The sequence below is a fragment of the Tachypleus tridentatus genome, chromosome 10, assembly GCF_004210375.1.
Source record: "Tachypleus tridentatus isolate NWPU-2018 chromosome 10, ASM421037v1, whole genome shotgun sequence".
In the NCBI taxonomy this organism is placed as follows: Eukaryota; Metazoa; Arthropoda; class Merostomata; order Xiphosura; family Limulidae; genus Tachypleus; species Tachypleus tridentatus.
The window spans coordinates 183,414,117-183,436,686 of NC_134834.1; the positions used below are offsets into that span (position 1 = coordinate 183,414,117).

Here is a 22,570-nt window from a genome sequence, read left to right on the forward strand (position 1 = left end):
TAAAATATGGGCAAGTAAAAGTGAACAAAATCTCATGTAATGCTATTTAACAATTAAAAATTATGATATAAAACAAAACACGGACAACTGATAAGTTGAAATTGGCACATGACTAACTAACCTCCAGCAAGAGTGTGTGTGTGTTCTTATAGCAAAATCACATCGGATTATCTGCTGAGCCCACCGAGGGGAACTGAACCCCTGATTTTAGCATTGTAAATCCACAGACTTACCACTGTACTAGTGGGGGGCTCTAGCACGAGAAGTAACATGTTAAATAAAAAAACAAAAACACCACCTTTAGTATGGCTATAGTGTCTAGTGATTCCTTCTCCATTACTGAACACAGCTGGTGGGTATCCATTAATAGCAGTCAATTCTGGCTGACTGAAATATTGGTTCATTAGAGTAGTAGCTCCAGGGTGGTAGTCAAAGACAAACACTACAGCTAAAAAAGACCATTATATACATCAGATTTCAAGTAGCATTCACAATTGTTAATGTAAAAAAACATTATAATTTAACAGGTAAAAATTAAAACAAAATTAAATAGGTCAATATTTGCTGTTGAATGCACATCTCCACCACTCAATCCCAACATGGCCAATTTTGACACCAAAAAGAATTGAAAATTGTCCATATCATTGTTTGAGACCTGCAAGAATGTATCTTTGTACCAAAACCCTTGCAAGTTGGTTTATGTACACATGAATCATACATAAAAAACAAAAACTGTGCTTTCCTTGTAAAAAACTGAGCAAAAGACAAAACTTCCAAAACTGTCCACATCTTCATCTTTGACTAACAGGACTTACAATTGGTCAAAATATGCTATGTAACTGACCAAAATTCCTAGTTATGTGTTAATTAAACCTTTTAATTCCTTCCCTATAAAATGCCAAAAATAGATATATTCCACATTTTTTCGTATGTATGTATAAGAGACCATTAAAAAAAAAAACCTTTGTACCAAATCCCATGTAAATTGGTCAAAATACTGCTGAGTAATTGACCAAAAATTGTTGTTTTCTTATATAAACTCTGACATATTTTCACAAAACAAGATATAACTTAAATTCATCTACTCATCTCTCTAACTTCATATTTTTGTTACTATATCAATAAATACCAACAAAACTGATCCCATTTTGAAATACAAGAGATGCTCTGAACAATAAAACCATAATAATTAAAAATATAGATTAACAGAAATGAAAAAAGTTTACCTTGGTTAACTCAATGAAAGTATAGCTTTTTCCCAATTCTTTTATGCCTGTTTTTAAGACTAAAATGTCATTCAAATAATCCAATTATTTTTGTCATATAAGTATAGCATTTGCTTTAAAATGTAATAAACAGTTTACAAACAAGAGATTCTAAGCCACTATTTCAAAAGGTAGGGCGTGTCACATGCAAACTCTGAAAAATGACCGTAATTCTTAGTTTATGGTACTAAACCTTATCTATTATGGTGCAAAAAATGGAATTTCACTTACAATGATCACCAAAAGCTTTAGTTGTAAAAACATCTCTTAGATGCACAAGATTTGAGTGCTGAACTTTCTTCCATGCTTCTACAACTGTCATACACTTTGTATTTGTCAGTTGAAAACCTATTTATTTACGACATAAAAATATTCACAAAATACTGCCTAGAAATGTGTACTTTAACAACACCAACTCTTATCGAATTTAACAAAAAAAACAACATTTGATCAAACTTTAATTCTTAAATATTTGGCAAGTTGCATAAAAAAAATGTTTAACTAATCTTTTTTTTCTTTTATGGAATAGGCCTTAAAAGGCAAGTATAAAATTTTTAATATTCACAGCAGAGACTGTTTTAGTGCCTAATGAGTGTTTATTACACCATATTGACTTACACAACCACATGATTGTTACTAAAACACATTTGTACCAATTCTCTTTCAATTATTTTATTTCTTCATCTTATCACTTCAATGTATAATGAAGAAATTATAAAAACTAAGCCTAACATATTGTTAGTATTATCCATGCCTTAATTTTACTTCAAATATGAGCAATATATTTTAGATGCACATTCAGTGTTTATAAACATTCTCTTAGAAAAACCAAATTTTAATCTTCATTTGAATAATGTGACAAATTCTGTAAAATTCTCAATCCCTTGTAAATTAAGTTTATTAAAGTTACCATAATAAACTGTAAAAACAGTAACATTACAGTTACAATATATCTGCATCACAGTGACTGTGTTGTTATTTTACAATGCACCTATTTTTACATTAGCTTTACATAATATAACAATAATGGAATACAAATCACAACCAAAAAAAAAAGAAAGATAAGAAAGCCTACATCATCCACCTTACTTAGATTCTTCAGAAAACAGGGAGTGTTAGCTAATGTGGAGATAAAATACAAAAACTGAAACCTTCACAACTGCTGTTCAAGACAACAGTGTAGATAAGAATATGAAAAATAGTATTTCTTCAAAATTAGTGAGGGAGGGGAATACAGCATCCACCTTTGAGTCCACCTAACTGATACAAACAGAGTCAACTGAGCATAGAAGCCACTAAAGCCTGGATACCTATCTTGAAAACATTCATAGTTGATTCATACCAGTATGGGAAAGACCACAAATGAATGAATACAACACCAGCCTTTTTATCAAGAACACCCACAACTAAATCCCAGCCCTGCTGGCCCCAAAACTCACATGAAAACAGAAGCAAAAACACTGGATATAAAGTAGTTCATAATTAGCATCTAATAACAAAAAATACTGACTACTTAATAAACACAATACATAATAAATTATGACAAAGATTAATACATGATTGCCAAAACCTTACCATAACCACCTCATGACCTTTTTTGACTCCAGAATTTGTAAGAAATTTAGAAATAATTAGTATAAGTTGGCTAAATATATTATATAATTTTTCTCAGTTAATATAAATAATAATATAGTTCCTAAACTACTTGAGATCAAATAACCTGTGAACCCCCTATGACATTAGAGTACCTATACATTTAAGTTCTAAGATAGGATTAAATATGACCATAAAAATAAACACAAAACAGAATAATTAAAGGAGTCTATGTCAGATGATTCATATTATTAGACAGTACAGACTACCAAAATAGAAAAACTATATACAGTATTCCCTCGCTATTCGCGGGGGTTACGTTCTTTACACCCCGCGAATAGCGAAAAACCACGAATATTGGATGCAGTTTTAAAACTTCTATGTATGAGATTATATACGGTACTAAATGCTTCCCAGACACTTTCTAAAGACACTCTTACTCATTAATACAGTAATAATGTAGTAATATTGCATGCAGTCATGTATTTCACTAATGTAGTAATGATAATGTAAACACATTTTAATTTTGTACTGCAACAATATTTTAATCAAAAAAAGCGTAAGTACAGGAGGACAGTAACACGCATAGTATAGTTACCCATACTGTATTACTGTACCGTAAAGTCATTTTCTATGCGTACAACACACGTATTAGAATTGACAGAAAGTGGAACAAATTTAAAGGCAAACTTAGACAGATAAATACAGTACGCACAGTTCAGGTAATACAGTACAGTACAATTCAGTAATAATTGTTCGATAAAGACGTCAATCGATAAAACTGCTTGAGAGAGTAAATACAGACATACCCTCGAAAAGCGCTTTTAGTCTCTATGACCTACAAAAACCCGGTTTACCGAGCATTCATTTTTATGACGTTATGACACTAGCCTGGTATACCGGCATACGATGCGATGGGGTTAAGAGCCTAACCCGCGAATATGCAGGGGCGAATGGGGAACCGCGAATAGGTGAGGGTATACTGTACAGCTATTCAAATTTCAAACCAAGACATACTAAAGACATTCATCTAAGGAAATTTATAAATCCAGTCTTTAATGATAAAAATAAGAAACCTTAAAACAGTAGATACGGCAAAGCTTAAAATACTTCAGATTCTGCTAATGGTAATTTTCTTACGTTTGTTAAGCTTATCTTATATAAAAAAAAAAAAAGCATCAATTTAGATATAGCTGCAACCACAGGCACAAACAACCTAACATCCCTAATAAAAAAAATTACACTCAAGAACTTAAAGAAAGACAACTCATTCATCAAACAAACAACATGTGACTGTGTTTGGACAAAGAAAAATACAACAGCCAGCTGCAAACTCTAGTTGAAGATGGCCAACACACAAAGAACTCATTTAACCCATATTAAATATAGTTACTAACTTTTCAAGGAAAAGTAAAAGGAACTAGAAAAGAAACATTCAAAGAACTATCGAAACAGCAAAGTACCACACCCACATATTTTATTTCTGAGATCAAAAGTGTGAATTTTTAAGGTTCTATAAGCTAAATTTAAGCTTATTAGCAGTTTGACCATTTCTAACATAATTTATTTTCTGACCAATTGTTTTTATTCCAGAGTTTTGTACCATAGTAATTTATTTAACACAGTTAAAAAATGTTTTACATATATTTATCAAACAATCTATAAAAAATTAAATCAACAGAGTTCAGGTTCAAATCTTAAAATTCCTTACTTATAAAAAGAGTAGGTGTTTTCCTATATATATATAATGTGTGCTTAATTGCAAAAGTTCTTATTTTTTTTTTTTTTTTTTGTTTTTTTGTTTTTTTTTTTTTTTTGGGGGTATTTCTTCATGAAAACACCAAATGGGGAGAAAAAGTAGTTTTCAGATGTATATATTATTTCAGGTATTTCTGGGTGTGACCCAAGATATCCATGCCAGTCTACTTTGTAGAGATTAGTAAAGCAGTTATGACAACATAAGTTTTCCAAAAAATATGATGCAAGACTTCAAAGTTTCTCTCTTGTTCTTTTTTGAAAGAACCACATTAAAATCGACATATAGGTCTAGTTTTCATCGTGTAGCACATTGCAAGCCTCATTTTCTTCATTCCTAACAATATAAAAAAACTTAAAAACCCGATAAAGCTAACAAACATAATTAAAACAGTCCACGTGACTATAATACGTGTGTGTGTGTGTGTGTGTGTGTGTGTGTGTGTGTGTGTGTGTGTAATTACTTTTAGAAATAACAAAAGTCATATTCTCACCCTGTATTCTTCTAAGACAATAGTATACCCCAGTCTTGACGTTTCTGGCTTTGTAAACTGTAGTATGTAAGCGGAATGTCACAGATTTCCTTGAAGACCCATTTATTATGGCTTCCAAAGGGCTTAGATTATGATAATTATCCACTTCTGCTGGAAGATCTGTATACAGAACTAGTTTAATACACCACATCTCTTGTTACTCTTAACGCCACCTAAGATTTCACTTAATCCAAACCAAGAAAAAAAAACTTAAAAATAATTTTTTTGTGTAACAATAAAATATCTAATCTTCATAAACTGTTCTTAGCATAGAAAGATATATTTTTAATAGTTGTGCAAAGTCACAATCAAATAAAATAAAAACCTTTTAAAGTTTATTGTGAAAGATTTTGAGTGTTTGTGTCTATTTTACATGAGAAGAGGCAAGATACTAATATAAAACACATTTATAAATGTTGAAAAATACTACCCTTTACTGATTTCACATTCAATGTGGTGCATTTTCTACTCTCAATTAGTGCACTATATTCAGTACATTTCAAAAACTGTTAAGAATTATATTTTACTTACAGCAAGATTATAAAACAACTACTTGAATGGTAGTAGCAACTTGTCTTTACCACACACACACAAAACATAATTTTTGCAGTCTTTCATTTTTGTTTGGAGTTTGTTTTTTCTAATTTATTTATACATGCATACACATTTAAATTGTTACTGTATTGTAATAATTATATTTTACACTGAAGTTGGTATTCTCTTACTTTAAATAAAAGATACATTGTCTAACAAAAACTATTAACATTCAAAAGTAATTTTTTTTCCATAATAAACTGAGACTAAAAATAACTTATATATATACATATATACAAAAATCCAACTGCTGTTCAGGCATGTAAAAACAATACACTATTAATTTACAGAAACCATATTTCTAAAATTGCAACATACAATAGAATAACAGTGACTTTCAGTATTAACATATAAAAAAAGGCCTATACCCAGATTAGAAAAAATTTGGGCTGTAAAACTGCCTAATCAGTAGGATACGTACCTATATCTTTGAATAAATAAAGCATTTCAAATCTAAAATTGATAAATAAACATCATTTAATACATAAAAATACTTTCCTCCAATCTATATCCATGAATATTGAAGGATTTTTTTCATTTTTAAATTAAAACAGAAACTAAGACGACATAAAACATGAATTGTTTTTTTATACGGTTCACAAAACAAGTGGTTCTAATTGTGCATATTAGTCTTTTAGTGATTTATATTTAAAGTTTAATAAGTCAATTTATTATTACTACATATCAATAAAATTTATATTTCAAATTTTAATATGTGTATGTAAAGCTAAATATTGATTTGTGCGTGTCACATATCACCTTCTCATGTCTTGTTGCTCTGTTTATGTTTTTTTACATCTGCTACATACATCTAGAATTGATAAAAATGGCAAGTTGTACTTCATGTGATTCTAACAGTTATTTGTAAAGAGCTTGGAAGAGAAAAATAATTTCATCAAGACTGTTGAATGCTGATGATAAAGTTGATGCTTGGAATGGATATCATTGTTTTTATCCCATACATATTTTATATATAAAACCAAGCACATTACAGATGTTTTGGGTGTCCCAATGTAGGAATTTAACATACTTTTTCTTTTTAAAATGCATATTTGAAGCCTACAAAAATTATATTCTCTTACCCCACATCTGACAAAAATAATGAAGAATAATAATAATAAAGGCACACAAGGGCAAAATATTTATCCTGTCACCGTAACTTCAAGTAAGTACTAGAAATCGTTTTCTTTGTAATTTTCATTTATTGTTCTTCGTTTTAAAAAATAACTAAAATTTAAGCATTTATGGCTATATATATGTACTGTATGGTGGCCAAAATATGAGTTTAGTTTTCAAAATATTGGTGTTAGAGTTAGATTTGTACTTTTTAGGGCTATGTAGTTAGGCCTACTGAGCATGTTTTTCTAATCGTCTAAATTAAAGTAAAGTAAAAGCAAATGATGCAACATCAGAAACTTTACAACTTATATTTATTCATAATATTTAGAAATGTGCAGTAAAAGAAGCCAATGAAACATTGTATAACTTCATCTATACAAATGTATGCAAATATTTACTCACAATGTACATTCAAAACTTAAAACAAATGTACAGTTATACAAGGTTGTCCATATTCTTGAATAGATTGTATACAACTGTTCAAGAATGTGAGACACCATCAGAAAACACGTTCAACACTATCTATAAGTGAATTCCAATTTAAGCAAGAATGTTTTCCAAAGACTAGACCTATAATGCTTGCCAAACAAAACAAATAGGATAGGTAATACTGAAACCCGAGTTTTTATAGGTTGACAAATAAGTGTTTAAAAAGAGAAACAGGATTTTCTAAGCATGTGCTCAGATAACATCTCTGTACATCTATGCCACTAAATTCTAAACACCATAATATGATTACCAATATTGAAAGAAACACAGCACCCTAGTTGCTCAGCCGTATATGTCTGTAGACTTACAATGCTAAATACCAGGTTTCGATACCTGTGGTGAGCAAAGCACAGGTGGCCAATTGTGTAGCTTTGTGCTTAATTCAAAAGAACAACAACCGAAACTTTTGTCCCCTGTTGGTACAGTGGTAGATCCACAGATTTACAATGCTAAAATCAGGGGTTTGATTCCCCTTGATGGACTTGGCAGATAGCCAGATACGGCTTTGCTGTAAGAAAACACACATTTAATATGACATTTAGACAAATGCTCTTTACAACTGAATGTACTTTCACAGGGTTCCCAACAGTGTTCTGTTTCAAGAGTACATAAATCCAAAATTAAGTGTGATAAATACTTTTATTTCTTGCTTTTGAAGTTCACATGTTACACTGTGATGTGGCATATGAGGTGCATAATTCTTCTAATTTATGGCATGTTCACATTTTACTTACCTCATGAAAGTGTAAATTACAAAGTTTAGCAACCCTTATATGACTGACTGACTGACAGACAACACACTACTGTAGAATGGTGGAAGTGGTTAATAGGTTAAAACAAGTGACCCTTCCAGGTAGCCTTCAGCCCCTTTGAGAAATTTACTTCTGGAAAATCCACCAAAAAACAACCCAAGTATTTCAAAATTTGTTTTGCTTGTTAAATAATTACTGCAGGAAAAGTTTGTAAATATGAATACATAGAATGATGGTTCGAGAATTCTTGTGGTATCACATGAATAGAAATACAAAATCATTCATATCATACCTGAATGTAAGTTAGGATTAACTTGAGCCAAGGTTAAACTTTGTCTGTGTTGAATATCCTGAAAAATACAGGAAATAACAGTTTAATCCCCTATCATTAAAACAACTCACTTGTTCTATTTGTAAAAATCATAAGGACCTCTAGAAAATTCATATGCCAAATCAGTCAAATCCATATACAATAGCAAAAAGTGTGAAAAATAAAATAAATTTAGAAAAATAACTGTTAGAACATGATAAGCAGTTTAATTGTAGTGAATAACATACATGGCTAGATGTGTTTTTTATGAAAATTACATAAATTTTAAAAGCAATCTGCCAGAGTAGGTACACTATGTGTTAAAACCTTAAAAGAAGTATTTTATAAAATTAAAAACACAATTATTCAATAAAATTGACTTTGTTCAAACTGATAGACATAATTTTTATAAAGCTAATCTTCTCTCTGTGCAAAAAACTATGATAATTGTATCTAATCTGAGTGACTTGTGAAACTGTAATTAATATTCCCAGTTCTATAAATAAAAAAGCATTAAACAAACTTAAATTGTTTATTAAAAATTAGAAAAATTGAATTGCAAATATTTATATGAATTATATAAAGTTATGATTACACTTGTAAAAAATGTTGATACATTATTTCAGAAACTAATCAGGTAAGATTGTTTTTATTAGACTAGGGAAAATTTGTTACTGAAGACTGCATTATGGTATACAGTAACAAATTAAGGACTAAAACCAGTTTGTCACTCAGCCAAAACACTAGTCACATCTGGCTCTGTAAATCTCTCAACTCAGGAAACATAGTCTTAATATGGAGAACATTTATTTTTGGAGTTGTGTTGTAGGTTATGGTAAGTCCTTTTATAATAATGTTATGGTTGAAAATAAACAAGTTTTTAACTCTTAACCCTTTAAGAAAAATACGGACTTTTAGGGCTAAAGTAGTCATACACCTAAGCATAATGTTAGCATAAGAAGCTATTACCATTCTAAGTTCATCAGAGAGAAAAAATGAAGAATCAATGGTTTTTGGCTTCATGTGCTCAGTGTGAACTGAATTTCCTGAGTACAGAGCAAAATCTGGCACCACAACAGGTGCAGGTGACTCTTTGGAGCTCCCACCAGTTTCTTCTGCTGTGAAAAAGTAGGTTGTTCCACCAACTGATTCTTGCTTCATTTACACACAAAAAATAATAAAAATGAGAGGAGAAAGATAACTCAAGCATGTGATGTAAATATGGAGTATTTCAATTTTTAACATCTACTAAAACTTTAAATGAAAACTCAACATACATTATAAATGGGAACTTATTTTTAGTGAAAATAAAGATGAGTTTATGACAGTATGTCATCCATGCTAAACATGACTATATTCAATGCCATAAAGACATTTCAGAGCTATTCATGAAAGCTGAGAAAGAACATATAATATCTATTGAAATGCTATTTATATTAACTAACTGCTTGACAATTGTCTCATTGTGAACAGGTTTAAATTGGTGATCTTAATAAAATTTTACCAATTTCATTAAGATCACAACACATCAAAACTAGTGAGAGGAATTTTTAACACCATGCATTATAAGTTATTACTTTAAGTTAACTTTTCATCACATAGATTTATGACCAAACCAAGTTAGTTTTAAGAAAACCCTTACTTGATAAATTGTTCCTGATGATAGAAACTGGTCTTGAGTTGTAGAGTGTGCATCACTTAGAGCAAGGTCTCCAACTAGAGGTGTGGTTAATGGAGACTGAGATTTTCTATTGACTAATGGGGAGTGGTTAGGAGACATACCTGGGCTATGACATTGTGCCACATCTGTTCAAGCAAAAACCATAACAGGATAAGTCTTATTTAAAAAAAAAATTAAATGCAAGATTTTCAGCTATCAAATGTACTATATCAGGTCAGGTGTTTGAGTTTTCCCTCATTTCCTTATAAATATTCCATCTTTGATTTCAAGTTTTCAGTTACTTAAGTCATACAGTGAGCTTCAAGAATCAGTCTCAAAACAATCTAACTGAAAAAAAAATTAGAAATCATGAGAGATGTAAAAAAATTAATTAGATAATTAATATAACCAAGCAATAATTTTAAAAACATTTAACAGAAGAACAGAAAATTTAATGTCAGGTACAGTTTAAGCACCAGACTGTAATAATTACAAAATAATACAACTAATCTAATAAATAAGTAAATGTTATGTCTTTACCACCTATAGAGTAAAAAATTTAACCTGTTGACTGCCAAGTATTTCAGCTGCTGCAATATAACTCTAATGCTTCTTCATTTTGTAACTTTTTCTTGTGATACCATTTTAGATCGAAAGTGAAACAATTTGTAAGTAGGTCAAATGCATGTATGGTGCTGACATCTAGCGTTGAAGTTAGGTATTATTGAGAAAGAATGAACTCGTCCGTGTCACTGTTACCGATCGGCTTGGACAAGTTATCTCATCTACGGCACTGAACAGGTTAAGCCCACTACCAAATTATGCCTTCTTTCATGTACACTCTAAGTTGCTAAGCCTGATTTAATAATTTCAATTGTTTATCTTACTTTTGTGGTCTTTGTCTTTATTTCATGTGAATGAACTTACACAATCATTAAAGTCACATTTATGTCAGTTCTGAAATGTTATGAGTTGGAAATGTAATGTCCCCTCTTTGGAACCCAGTTGCATGTGTTTTTACAACATCAAAAGTTGATAAAAACATACAATAATTTTTTTCAACTACTAACAACAATTATAAAAATAATTTCACAGATACTTTTTTATTAGTTCACAGCAAATGTAGTAATTACTGCAACACAAATTTGCAATTTGAAATGCAACATATTGAAAACACTATGTAACACAAATAATGTTCCTAGATAGTATGCATTATTTCTTAATTGCTTAAGTTGTAAAAGTAGAGAAAATGGCCATTATTCGTTCAAACATTGCTTTAGTCACCTGGATAATGAAATTTAGAAACTAACCTATTTTATGTGTAAAAAACAGGCAAATTTGCACACTTTCATTTACATAAGGTCTGAATAAAACAATATATGAATCAAAATTTACATGTATTTACACTAAAGTTATACAAAAATGTTTAGAAGCCAGTAGTTTCTTTTGAGATTTGCAACTTTAATATAAATCACTTTCATGTATCAGCCCCCAAATATAGTTTCCCATCAAGTTTTTGTTATATGGTCCTTGGTAGTGGAGTTCAAAGTCCAGTATATCTTGGTGGAAGTGCTAACCTTGCTACTCTCAGTATGCTCCCACGTTCTCCTTGAATTTATCAAGATGAGCATCAAGGATATACAGACTTTCAGGGACATCCTGCGGCCAATTTTGCCGTAGTTCTTCACCAGAGCCTCAACCAGTTTCACAAAATTTTCGGCCTTGTGATTGCCCAAAAACCCTCGAACCACTATGACAAAGCTGCCCAAACCTTTTTTTCCCTTCTTACTTAGCTTCTTGGGTAATTTTGTGCACTCCACAATCTTCTTTATTTGTGGTCCAACGAAGACACCAGCTTTGACCTTTGCTCCAGACAGCTTAGGGAAGAAGTCTCGAAGGTACTTGAAGGCTGCAGACTCATTATCAAGAGCTGTGACAAATTGTTTCATAGGACCAAGTTTTTATGTGCATTGGTGATAACAACACCTCCTGGAGGTCCACTAGTGACTCACACTTGACACTGTGCCTCCCCCACAGAAAACTCAGTCCACTGTGGCCAGTACTTCCTGTTGTAGTGCACTACAGTGTCTCTGCTGTTCCAAAGACAAAGATAACAAAGAAACTTGGTAAAGCCTCCATGGATAGGTCTAGGTGTTCACTTAGGCAGCTAGAACTAAATTGAAGTAGTGAGTGGTGAAGCCCCTGTATATATATTACTATGGAAAATTCTAGAAAATTTTAAAATGCTCTTGAAAATTTTCATGAGTTCTACAACATTCTAGAAAGTTCTTGAAAATTCTTGTAAATTTGAGAAAATTCTCTATCAGCTACTCAGCACTGAATCTACCTGGAATGTTCTGGAAAATATGTAAATTTGAAAATTTCATTATCCAGGTCACAAAAGAAAAGTTTGAAGAGAAAAATAGGTCTTTTTCCACTTACTTTAGGCATAAGAATTGGGAAATAACACTTTCTGCCTGGGAACAAGTAAAAATATTCTTACATAGCGAAATCTTTGAGATATAAAATTAGAAAAAGAGTTAGGTATATTAGTTTGTTGCTCAATATATAAAAGTTTATTGTTAGTTACTGGTACTGTTTCCTCATGCACTATTATAAGATACTACACATGTACTGTTAATTACTTACAGATTTTCTTCAGTAGAAAGGTTGTTTGCTTCACACCTTTAAAGATCTCTGTACTTGTATTTATGACATTTTTGTCTACTGTTGAAGCATCTTTCATTCATGTAAATCAGTTTGTACCAGAAATTTATACTGTATCACAATAGTAAAGGTATATTGTGGTATAGTGTATGGGTTAAATAATGATATCTCTAGCTCTGTCATCTGCAAAGCAAAGAAAGTTAGACATCCTAAACCACAGCTCATATATGCTTGATATTTGATGTTACTTTACTCAAAATTTATTGGATTTTTTAACGATGATTAGAAGCAAGCCGAACTTAGGCTAAAGTAAACTAAGTCTTTACAAATGTGAAAATGATTAATACTTAATTTATACAGTAATTTAATACACCTGACTACCCAACCTATACCTACAATGGTGACTTGAGAAAATAACTAATGTATTCATAAATACCAATCAATATAATGACTTTCATTTCCATACATTAGGAACCCAATGGTATAATCACCAAATCTACCAAATGGTGTACTGGCAGTCACACCAGCAGTGCTTAAGGGATAATGGAAAAGATAAGGTATTGCACTCATGCTGTGTGGTATACTTCCTTGAGGAGGTCTCATGACTGATGACATTGGAACAAATTCTGCTGCCCCAGGATTTGGAGTCTGAAAAAAATGTTTCTTTTGTAAGAGACTAGTTGAATTATCTGAAAATGTAGTTCACTACTAGAGCTGGGTGATTAGTGGAATTTATTTATCAGTTAATAAGGAGGCTCACTAGCCACTTGCAGTAAACTAATTGATTGTTCTCGAGCAAAGGCGAAAACACCTCACAAATGTTAAAATGAAATACTGGATTTTGTTATCTGTAGTAGCAAAATCTCATACTGTTCATTTTGTGGCTTTTCACTAAACAACAAATATAATGGAAATATTCTAATTAGTGGATAGTATAATCAATTGGAACTGTTCTAAATTGAGGATAAAAAATCATAATAGCAATATATTTATAAATGGATATAGGAATAATTAAACACTAGTAACCATTACTTTGTTATTTTCAGGACATTCATCAGTTTAATTGTAATTTAAATAACTGGATAGTTTGAACTCAGTAATAAATGAAAACATTAATTTTGACTAGTTTATAATTTTCATGACAATTGATTTAATAGTAATTTTGAGTACTGGACAGTTGGAATAACCTACAACAGTAATCATAATCAGATAAACTAGTTGATTATATTCATGAAACTTACTTAATCATAATCAAGTTACTAATTATTTCATCTGAAACTAATCATTACAAATGATTCTCATAGGTAATCAATTATACCAACAGGTATATAATTTGCCAATAAAAACAACCTGCGACTAAACATTGTTACACTTATTAAAATTTCTCACAATGATTTTATTAAAATCATATGTAATAAGAGCTGTAATCAAGTGTTTCAGAGGATAACAGTATTCTCCTCCTTAAAATATTATGTGGAAACATGCAATACAAGCAAACAAACAGATGGTCTTACAAAAAGTTAATTTCACACATTGTACAGCTACAACTTTACACAGTTATTTCACTTATTAAATTAAAATAAACATTAATATGAAAATATGCCCAACTACAAATTCTGATTATATTACTTAAAATGGATTGCAATGTTATTCATAATTCTACACCTGTTTAATTTTAATAAAAAACAACAACTAAATAATGGTTTGGAATAAACTCAAAAATTGCTATAAACCTGCCACAGGTACAGTACCTTTCCCAGTGTTTCAATAGCAAGATTAGCCATGGCATTGGTGACACTAGTGGAATGCAAGATGGGGGAAACCGATTCAAAACACCTGGGCTTCTCTACTGACGGAGACAATTTGCACGGAGTTGTCTAATGGGCGAAAGAAAATTTGAAAATTCACTTTATGAAGCAGCAGACTGAAGCAAAATTCCTATAATAACCGAGTTCCCTTTCTTCTGAATAAACCATAAAATAAAGACACTGTTAACCAAAATGTAATAAACCATAAAATAAAGACACTGTTAACCAAAATATAATGGCAATTAAAAATAATAATTGCTGAAATGTTCAGAGTAGGACCACTAAGATGACACCTGAAATGTACACACTGTTGTGTAGCATTGTTATTTTGTATTTAAGCATAAAGCTACACACAGAGTTACCTGTGCTCTGCCCACCACGCATATTGAAACCCAGGTTCTTGGGGTACAAGTCCACAGACTGTGCCATTGGGGTAAGGGGTACAGAAACGGGTTATGACCAGTGAAATTGTTTTATCTTCAAAAAAAGAAGAGTTTGTGAGGATCTGATTGGGATTTATTAGATTCTATAGTAAATAATTTGTTCAGATCACTTAAATCATGTATCATTATATTAGGCTATTTTTACATTCTCCTAACAAGTAGGGCTGCGACAATTACAGACGTTTGTAACCGGTTAATCTTTGTCTCGTAACCGAACCGTAACCGGTTAATCGTGTAATCGTCACAGCCCTAGGAATTTGCACGTGACGGCCGCACCGAACGTTAACAAAAACTCTAAAGGCTTTCAACAACAACAACAAAAATTCAACCAAACAAAAAGGCAAGCAGTTCGTAAAATCACGATAGGCAAACATACCAATGTCAAGGTCAAATAATGGAATATTTACACGCAAATGTCAATAATTGTATTGTTTTCCCTCGTTTATTTTTCTCGGAAAAAAATCTTAGATTTACCGGTTAGAAAATCCGTAACAGGTTAAGAGCAGTAACCGAACTGTAACAGGTTAATAGTGTAATCGTCACAGCCCTACTAACAAGTTATTCTTTATGCAGTAACTGGACAAAAACAGCACATTCTCCAAATGGGATCTCAAAGCAAGACTACATTTCTAATCTTATATTCAAGTTCAAAAATAGAATCAATAACCATATGTGTCACTTTCATCAATACTAAACACACTGCAGAGAGCATCAGGAGTTTATCAGTAGTCACACCTATACCTTATCATTACACTAATGTTCCTTTAATACAAAAAGATTCCTTTCTTTTTAAAATCACCAAACCCAAAGTGCATAATTTAACACTACTTAATATTAAATCTCCTATTTTTCAATAAGAGAAGCATTTTCAACAGAATCAGCAAGTTAGATATATCACAAAACAATCCATGCTATTAAATACTAGCCAACATACCTGGCCAGTGAATGGGGAAGACACAAGTGTCCCTTAAGGATGACATAGGAGATGCAAGATCTTTATGTTACCCCGTTATGTCACTGCTTAAGGGTCCCTAAAAGAACATACCAGGTTTAGTGGCAATCCTTCTACTAGTTGGCCAGTTGTGAGTGAACAAACACAAACATATTTGTCAAATCACAAACAACATTCTTGAAAGAGGTTACTGAGGGTCAAATAAAAAATAATCATTTATCACTACTTTATTTTCCACCACTAATCGCATACAAATCTTATAGGGGGTTTAAGGATCAGATCGACTGGGGCTGATTTTTTCTATTGGAAGTATTGTGGTTACAACTATAGACTAATGCAAAAAAAAAGAAAAACTCATAATGAGTCTTTTTAAACCCAAACCTACAGTACCAATAACCCTTGTTGTAATCCAATCCTGGTCATGACAAACTCTCTTGTGGGATAATTTAAAAGGCTTTCCGAGAATCAAAATATACTACATAAACCAGGATCCAACTGTTCAATTGATTGATTGAGTGTTTTATGGCACAAAACAGCTAGGCTATCTGCACAAAACGTCCAGTTGAAAGGTTAAAAATAAATGAAATGTAGTAAAATATATAAAAGGAAATGAAGGTAAAACAAAACATCATTGAAAAACAGAAAAAGCACAAAATCAATGTTGACACCTAGTCTACAATGTTAAGAGAGAAAGCAGAGTAAGAGAAGTTGTAAAGGACTTTCTCTAGCAAAATGGTAATGATCATAACCCGCCAGGAAGACTAACAGGTAAGTACAAGAACCACCGTCAGTCACCTGAAGTTGGCCTATCCACTCCTGGCTCTGGGTTATGTTGTCATAACAGCCATTACCAAAAAGTAAAATAAGAAAAGTGTTAAAAGACATGTAGCAAAATTGTAATAAAAATTAACCAAATGTCCTGTAAAAAGGTAAAAGTAAAGTAAATGTAGTAAAATTTGTAAAAGGAAACAAAGGTAAAAACAAAACAGCAATTAAAAGATAAAATGGTGTAAAACCAATGTTGACATCCAGTCTACAAAGTTGTAAAGGACTTCCTGTAGCAGAATGGTAATGATCATAACCCACCAGGAAGACTAACAGGTAAGTACAAGAACCACCGACAGTCACCTGAAGTTGGTCTTTCCAGTCCTGGTTCTGGGTTATGTGTCATTATGGCCAGTACTAAAAGGTAAAGTAATAAAAGTGTTAAATGACATGCAGCAAAAGTGTAATAACAACTCGCCAGGATGACTAACGAGTAGTTCAAACGGATAGTTCAAACAGCAGCATTAGTCACCTGAAGTTGACCTTTCCAGTCATGGTGTCTAGTTATTTAATGTTCTGGCCATTTTACAATGTCAAAATGAACAAGAGAGATTGAGACTCTGAAGAAAAGGGAACCACAATTAAAAAGGTATAATGAATAAATATCAAACACTTAAATGAAGGTAAAAAGATTAATAGCCATTAAAAAATTAAAAACTTTATCAAGGTGGACAGTGTCACCATCACCAATAACACTGTCCAATGTTACAGACAAATCCTGGAACAGAACATGTTTCAAATAGTGCCGTTGTTGAGAGTCGTAACAATGGCAGGAAAGTAAAATGTGGCTTACAGTGATCTGAGTGTTACACAAACTACACACTGGTGCATCAGTTCCAAATAAAAGAAAATGATGAGTTAAAAAACTGTGACCAATGTGTAGTCTAGTTAGAACAACTTCCTCCTTCCGAACCTTACAGAAGCTAGACGGCCAAAGCCCAATATAGGGTTTTATATGAAAAAGCTTGTTGTCACGTTACTCCAAGTGGACTGCCAGCTGGCACAGAGCCAAGCTTTGAATAAAGGACCATAGTCCATGTACGGAATAGGCACAGTGGTGATAGTGCCAGAGCAGATAGATTTAGCTGTCATGTCTGCAAGCACATTCCTGTGAATACCAACATGGCCTGGTATCCAGAAAAACTGGATAAAAGTAGATGTTAATGAGAAATGGGCCAGTCAGTTTTGAATATCAGTAAGAACAGGGTGTGAGCCAACGTGAAGTGATTCCAAGGCCAGTAGAGAACTAAACGAGTCAGTATAAATAGTGCAGTCAGAGTACTGCTCAGCTTCAATATGATCCGGGGCAAGAGATATGGTGTACAGTTCAGCAGTGAACACAGAAACTATAGAGGGGATTCTGTGCACAACCACCGAACTGCAACAAACCATGGCAGAGCCCACTGAATTATCCCATTTTAAACCATCTGTATAAATTGGAACGGAATGATTGTTTGAAAAATGTTCAGTAAATAAAAGACGGTACTACCAATCGGGAGTATCTGCCTTTTTCAGATTACTTAAAGAAAGGTCACATTTGGGGGCTGTAATGAGCCATGGGGGATGGACTGACCAGTGGATTCTGCAATGTTTTCCAAGGACAGACCCAATTCATCCAATTGCGCCTGGATGCGAAGGCCAAAAGGAGCAATGGCAGATCATCTGTTTTGAAAAAGTAAGGCCCACTGAGGAAGGAAAACACATCCCCAAGTGGGATGCTTTGGTAAGGAGTGAAGTTTCGAAGAACACAGTAAAGACAGTTGCAAACGGCAAAGGTGCAGAGAAGGTTCGTGAGATTCCACATATAAGCTCTGAACTGCGGAGGTGCAGAAAGCCCCAGTGCAGAGTCGAAGTCCTTGGTGAATGGGGTCCAGCATCTTTAAGGCCGAGGATCTGGCAGAGCCATAGACCATTGATCCATAGTTGAGTTTTGAACGAATAAGAGCACGATATATCTTTAACATAGAACATCGATGCACTCCCCAACTGGCAGTAGAGAGGACACGTACAATGTTCAGTGCTCTTGTGCATTTCACCCGTAGCTGCTTTAAGTGTGATATAAAGGTCAGCTTATGGTCAAAGATCTTGGTCTCAGGGACAACTGGCAGTGAAACTTCACCGATATGAAGTACAGGATCAGGGTGGATATCCCGTTGGCAGTAAAAGTGCATGCAAACGGTTTTAGAGAGAGAAATATTAAAGCTGTTCACTGTAGTCCATTTCAGTACACAATTGAGAGCAGTTTGTAGTTGCCGCTCGATACATCTCACGTTCAACAACTGACACAAAATGTGAAGGTCGTCAACATGGAGCCCGTTTGCAACAGTGAGAGGGAGTTGTTCAGTGATAGCATGTATCTTTATACTGAAAAGTGTGACACTCAAAACACAGCCCTGAGGGACCCCAAGTTCCTGTACAAAAGAATGGGAAAGTGTCGAATCCACACAAATTTGGAATCTCCTGTCCATTAAAAATTTTTTAATAAACATGGGTAAATGGTCACGTAACCCATATATATGGATGTCTCGCAAAATGCTATACCTCCATATTGTGTCATAAGCCTTCTCAATGTCAAAGAATATTGAAACAAGATGTTGGCATTTGAGAAAGGCTTCTCTGATTGATGTTTCAAGTTGAATTATGTGGTCCGTGGTGGAATGCTGTTGTCGGAACCCACACTGGGTGGGCAAGAGGAGGTTGTTTGATTCGAGTAACCAAACAAGACAAGCATTAACCATCCTCTCTAAGGTCTTACAGAGACAGCTTGTCAAAGCAATTGGACAGTAGTGTGAAGGAATCTTGGGATCTTTCCCAGGTTTAGAGAAAGGTAAGATCATAGCCTGGTGCCAGGCATCAGGAAAAACATTCTCCTGCCAGATCTGGTTAAAAACAATTAGAATAATATCAAGAGAAGCAGGAGAGAGATAGCACAGCATGTCATAGTGTACATCATCAGGTCCAACAGATGTACTGCCAGACCAATGAAGGGCCATTTTCAACTCCACCAGTGTAAAGGGACAATTATAGTCAAAAAGACAGTCAGTTCGAAAGGAAAGAGGTGAACGCTTTGCCAGAGTCTTAATGGCCAAGAAGGTGGAGGAACAAGCAGAAGTGCCAGATACCCTGCAAAAGCTTTCACCTGGAGTATCGGCGATGCTCCAGACATCAGCTACCTCTTGGCCATCACAGAGTAAGATGGAGAGGGGGACAGAATTGTAGTGCCCACTGACCTTTCAAATCCTGTTCCATATGATCTTGGCACTCGTGGTAGAAGATATGCTAGTTGTGAACTTAATCCAAGATTCCTTCAGATATGTGGCTTTGACGTCTTACCCACCTAGCATGTGCACGGACCCGTTGGAAAGTGATGTGGTTCGAAAGTGTGGGATATCTACGGAAAGTATCCCAGACCTGTTTTTGAGCCTTCCGTGCCACATGGCAAGCGGGATTCCACCACAGACGAGGATATCGTGGAAAACGTGTCGAGGTTTTAGGAATACACTGAGCAGCTGCTTGTATAATACAGTCAGTTACTGTTGCCACACAGTCGTCTATTGATGGCAGAATCAAGTTCTGCGAGAGCAGTGAAAGTGGACCAGTCTGCCTGTTACAGCTTCCACCAGGGCACGTGGGTAGGATGGCATCAACCATGGCCAGTCTCTCTCAAAACTATAGGAAAATGATCACTGCCTAGTGGATTATTGTCAACCCTCCATGAAAAATGGGACAATAATGAAGGGGAGCAAACCGAGAGATCAATAGCTGTAAAGGACTGACTAGGTGCATGAAAATAAGTGAAAGAACCAGTATTGAAAAGAGAAAGATTGTGATCAGAGAGCATACGCTCTACAGAGAGACCTCTCCTATCAATAACAGCGCTTCCTCATAGGAGATGATGTCCATTAAAGTCCCTCAGGATTAGAAATGGAGATGGCAACTGTTCAACGAGAGCATCAAGGTCTGAGTAATAATATGTCTCTCCAGGTGACAGGTAGAGAGAACAAACAGTGATGGTATGACCCAAGGAAACACGGATGGCTACGGCCTCCAAGGGTGTTTTGAGTGACAAAGACAGGGTGGGCACATGCTGATCAACCAATAGTGACACCCCTCCATGTACTCGTCCATCACACAGCCTGTCATTTCTGTACAGAGAAAACTGCCAAATGGTGACTGTATCAGCAGGTTTTAGAAATGTTTCTTGTGAGGAAAGACATACAGGATGGTAGGAAGCAATAAGTGTTTTGATATCTTCCAGATTAGAACGTAAACCTCGACAGTTCCATTGTATCAAGGTGGCCATTTTTAATGACAGGTAGGCGAAGTGGCTGGAGAACCCTTCTGTTTATGACCATGTCTTTTTTTCCTTACTGTCCTTATTCAGAGGAGGTCTATCAAACTCCATGGATCCTGCCCTGGGTCAATTGGGCAGGTCTTTGTTGTTGGAAGGGGATTCCAGTGACTGAGGACGTGAACGAATGATTGTTTTGCATCGTGGGGTTGGAGAAAAAGATGTATCAGAAGAAATGCCTGTATTTGAAACCGAAGGATGTGGATCTTGAGATTTGTTGGACTGTATGGGAGGAACAGAGATGGGTGTAGAAGTCGATTCATCAACCTTTTTAACCACGGCTTTTCATTTGTTTTGAAAACGATGCTCTTGGAGGTAGAGAGAGATCTGTCTGCACTCCCACTGTAGTTGTGGAACGAAGTGCAGCAGCATATGTCCGAGATGGAGTGGCGGACAGCAATTTCCGAGCCTCAGGATAACTAATGTTATGGGTTGATTTCAAACACTGCACCTCTTTTTCCTCCAACCATTTTGGGCAAGAACAAAGGTAGGAAGGGTGGGAACCATTGCAGTTGACACAATGTGGGTCCATGTGACACTCATAGACATCGTGTTCCTTGCCACCACAACGAGCACATGTCAGGAAATCACGACAGCACGTCTTTAAGTGGTCGAACCTCTGACATTGGAAACATCGAAGAGGATTTAAAATGTACGGCCGTACCCTGCAAATTAGATAACCTGCCTTGATGGTGGCAGGTGCACGTGGTGATGTAAATGTCAAAACGAGGATATTTGTCAGCAGTGTAACTCATTCTTTGTGAGTGGAGGTGCCTCACTGCAGAAACTCCTTGAGTGGAGAGACCAGCGAGAACCTCTGACTCGGGGATGTTCTTCAAATCCCTCTCAACAATAACTCCTCATGATGAATTCAAGGTAGCATAAGATGTAATCTCAATAGGTACATCCCCAATTGCCTTTGAATTCAAGAGGAGTTCACTGTGTTGGGATGTGGATGTTTCAACCAATATGTCTCCAGATCGAAGCTTCTTCACTGACTTTGTAGAGCCAGCAAGTTCCTCTAGACCCTTCTGTATAAAAAAGGGGGACATTTGTCATGAAAGTTTTTCTGAAAGAGAATGTAGTATAAGAAAATGGGGTACAGGTGTTACAGATGTTGAAGATTGCTGCTCAGAGTCTTCAAGACCTGGTTGTTTACCTATTGACTGTTTTTTCACTATTTTATTTAAATTTTTTGTTGGAGGATCCATAGGAAAAAAGGAAAATTTCGGTACCCACTGGCCCCACCCACCATGGAGTCCTACGAGGGGATGCACTACAATGTCATGCAAGGACGTTGCAGCAATGCCAGGGTTTTGTGAGCACTATACCCAAACAAAAGCATCAGACACAATGTCCACAACACCCGTTGAGAACTTCCAACACTGGTACTTGATTGACTCTAGCCCAAGTGGACCAGCCGAGTGACCAAAGGGGGGCCACCCAAAGGCTGC

General features: G+C 34.5%; 1 protein-coding gene across 8 annotated transcripts in view; it reads right to left on the reverse strand.

Moving 5' to 3' along the window:
- LOC143231077 (PAN2-PAN3 deadenylation complex subunit pan3-like) overlaps positions 1 to 22,570 on the reverse strand; it is a 54,888-nt gene that overhangs the window by 26,137 nt on the left and 6,181 nt on the right. For 4 of the 8 annotated variants that reach the window (XR_013016770.1, XR_013016769.1, XR_013016768.1 and 1 more), the window contains exons 3-10: positions 14,489 to 14,614; positions 13,229 to 13,385; positions 10,053 to 10,216; positions 9,380 to 9,565; positions 8,393 to 8,450; positions 5,108 to 5,266; positions 1,497 to 1,613; positions 299 to 448 (exon numbers count right to left, since the gene is read on the reverse strand). Coding sequence is in view for 5 of the 8 variants with exons in the window: in XM_076465614.1 (XP_076321729.1) it covers positions 299 to 448; positions 1,497 to 1,613; positions 5,108 to 5,266; positions 8,393 to 8,450; positions 9,380 to 9,565; positions 10,053 to 10,216; positions 13,229 to 13,385; positions 14,489 to 14,614 (1,117 nt within the window). In the remaining 3 variants the exon portion in view is untranslated. Of the gene's footprint in view, positions 1 to 298; positions 449 to 1,496; positions 1,614 to 5,107; positions 5,279 to 8,392; positions 8,451 to 9,379; positions 9,566 to 10,052; positions 10,217 to 13,228; positions 13,386 to 14,488; positions 14,615 to 15,922; positions 16,020 to 22,570 lie in introns of those variants that run through there. The other 4 variants (XM_076465615.1, XM_076465613.1, XM_076465616.1 and 1 more) reach the window with 2 other exon arrangements.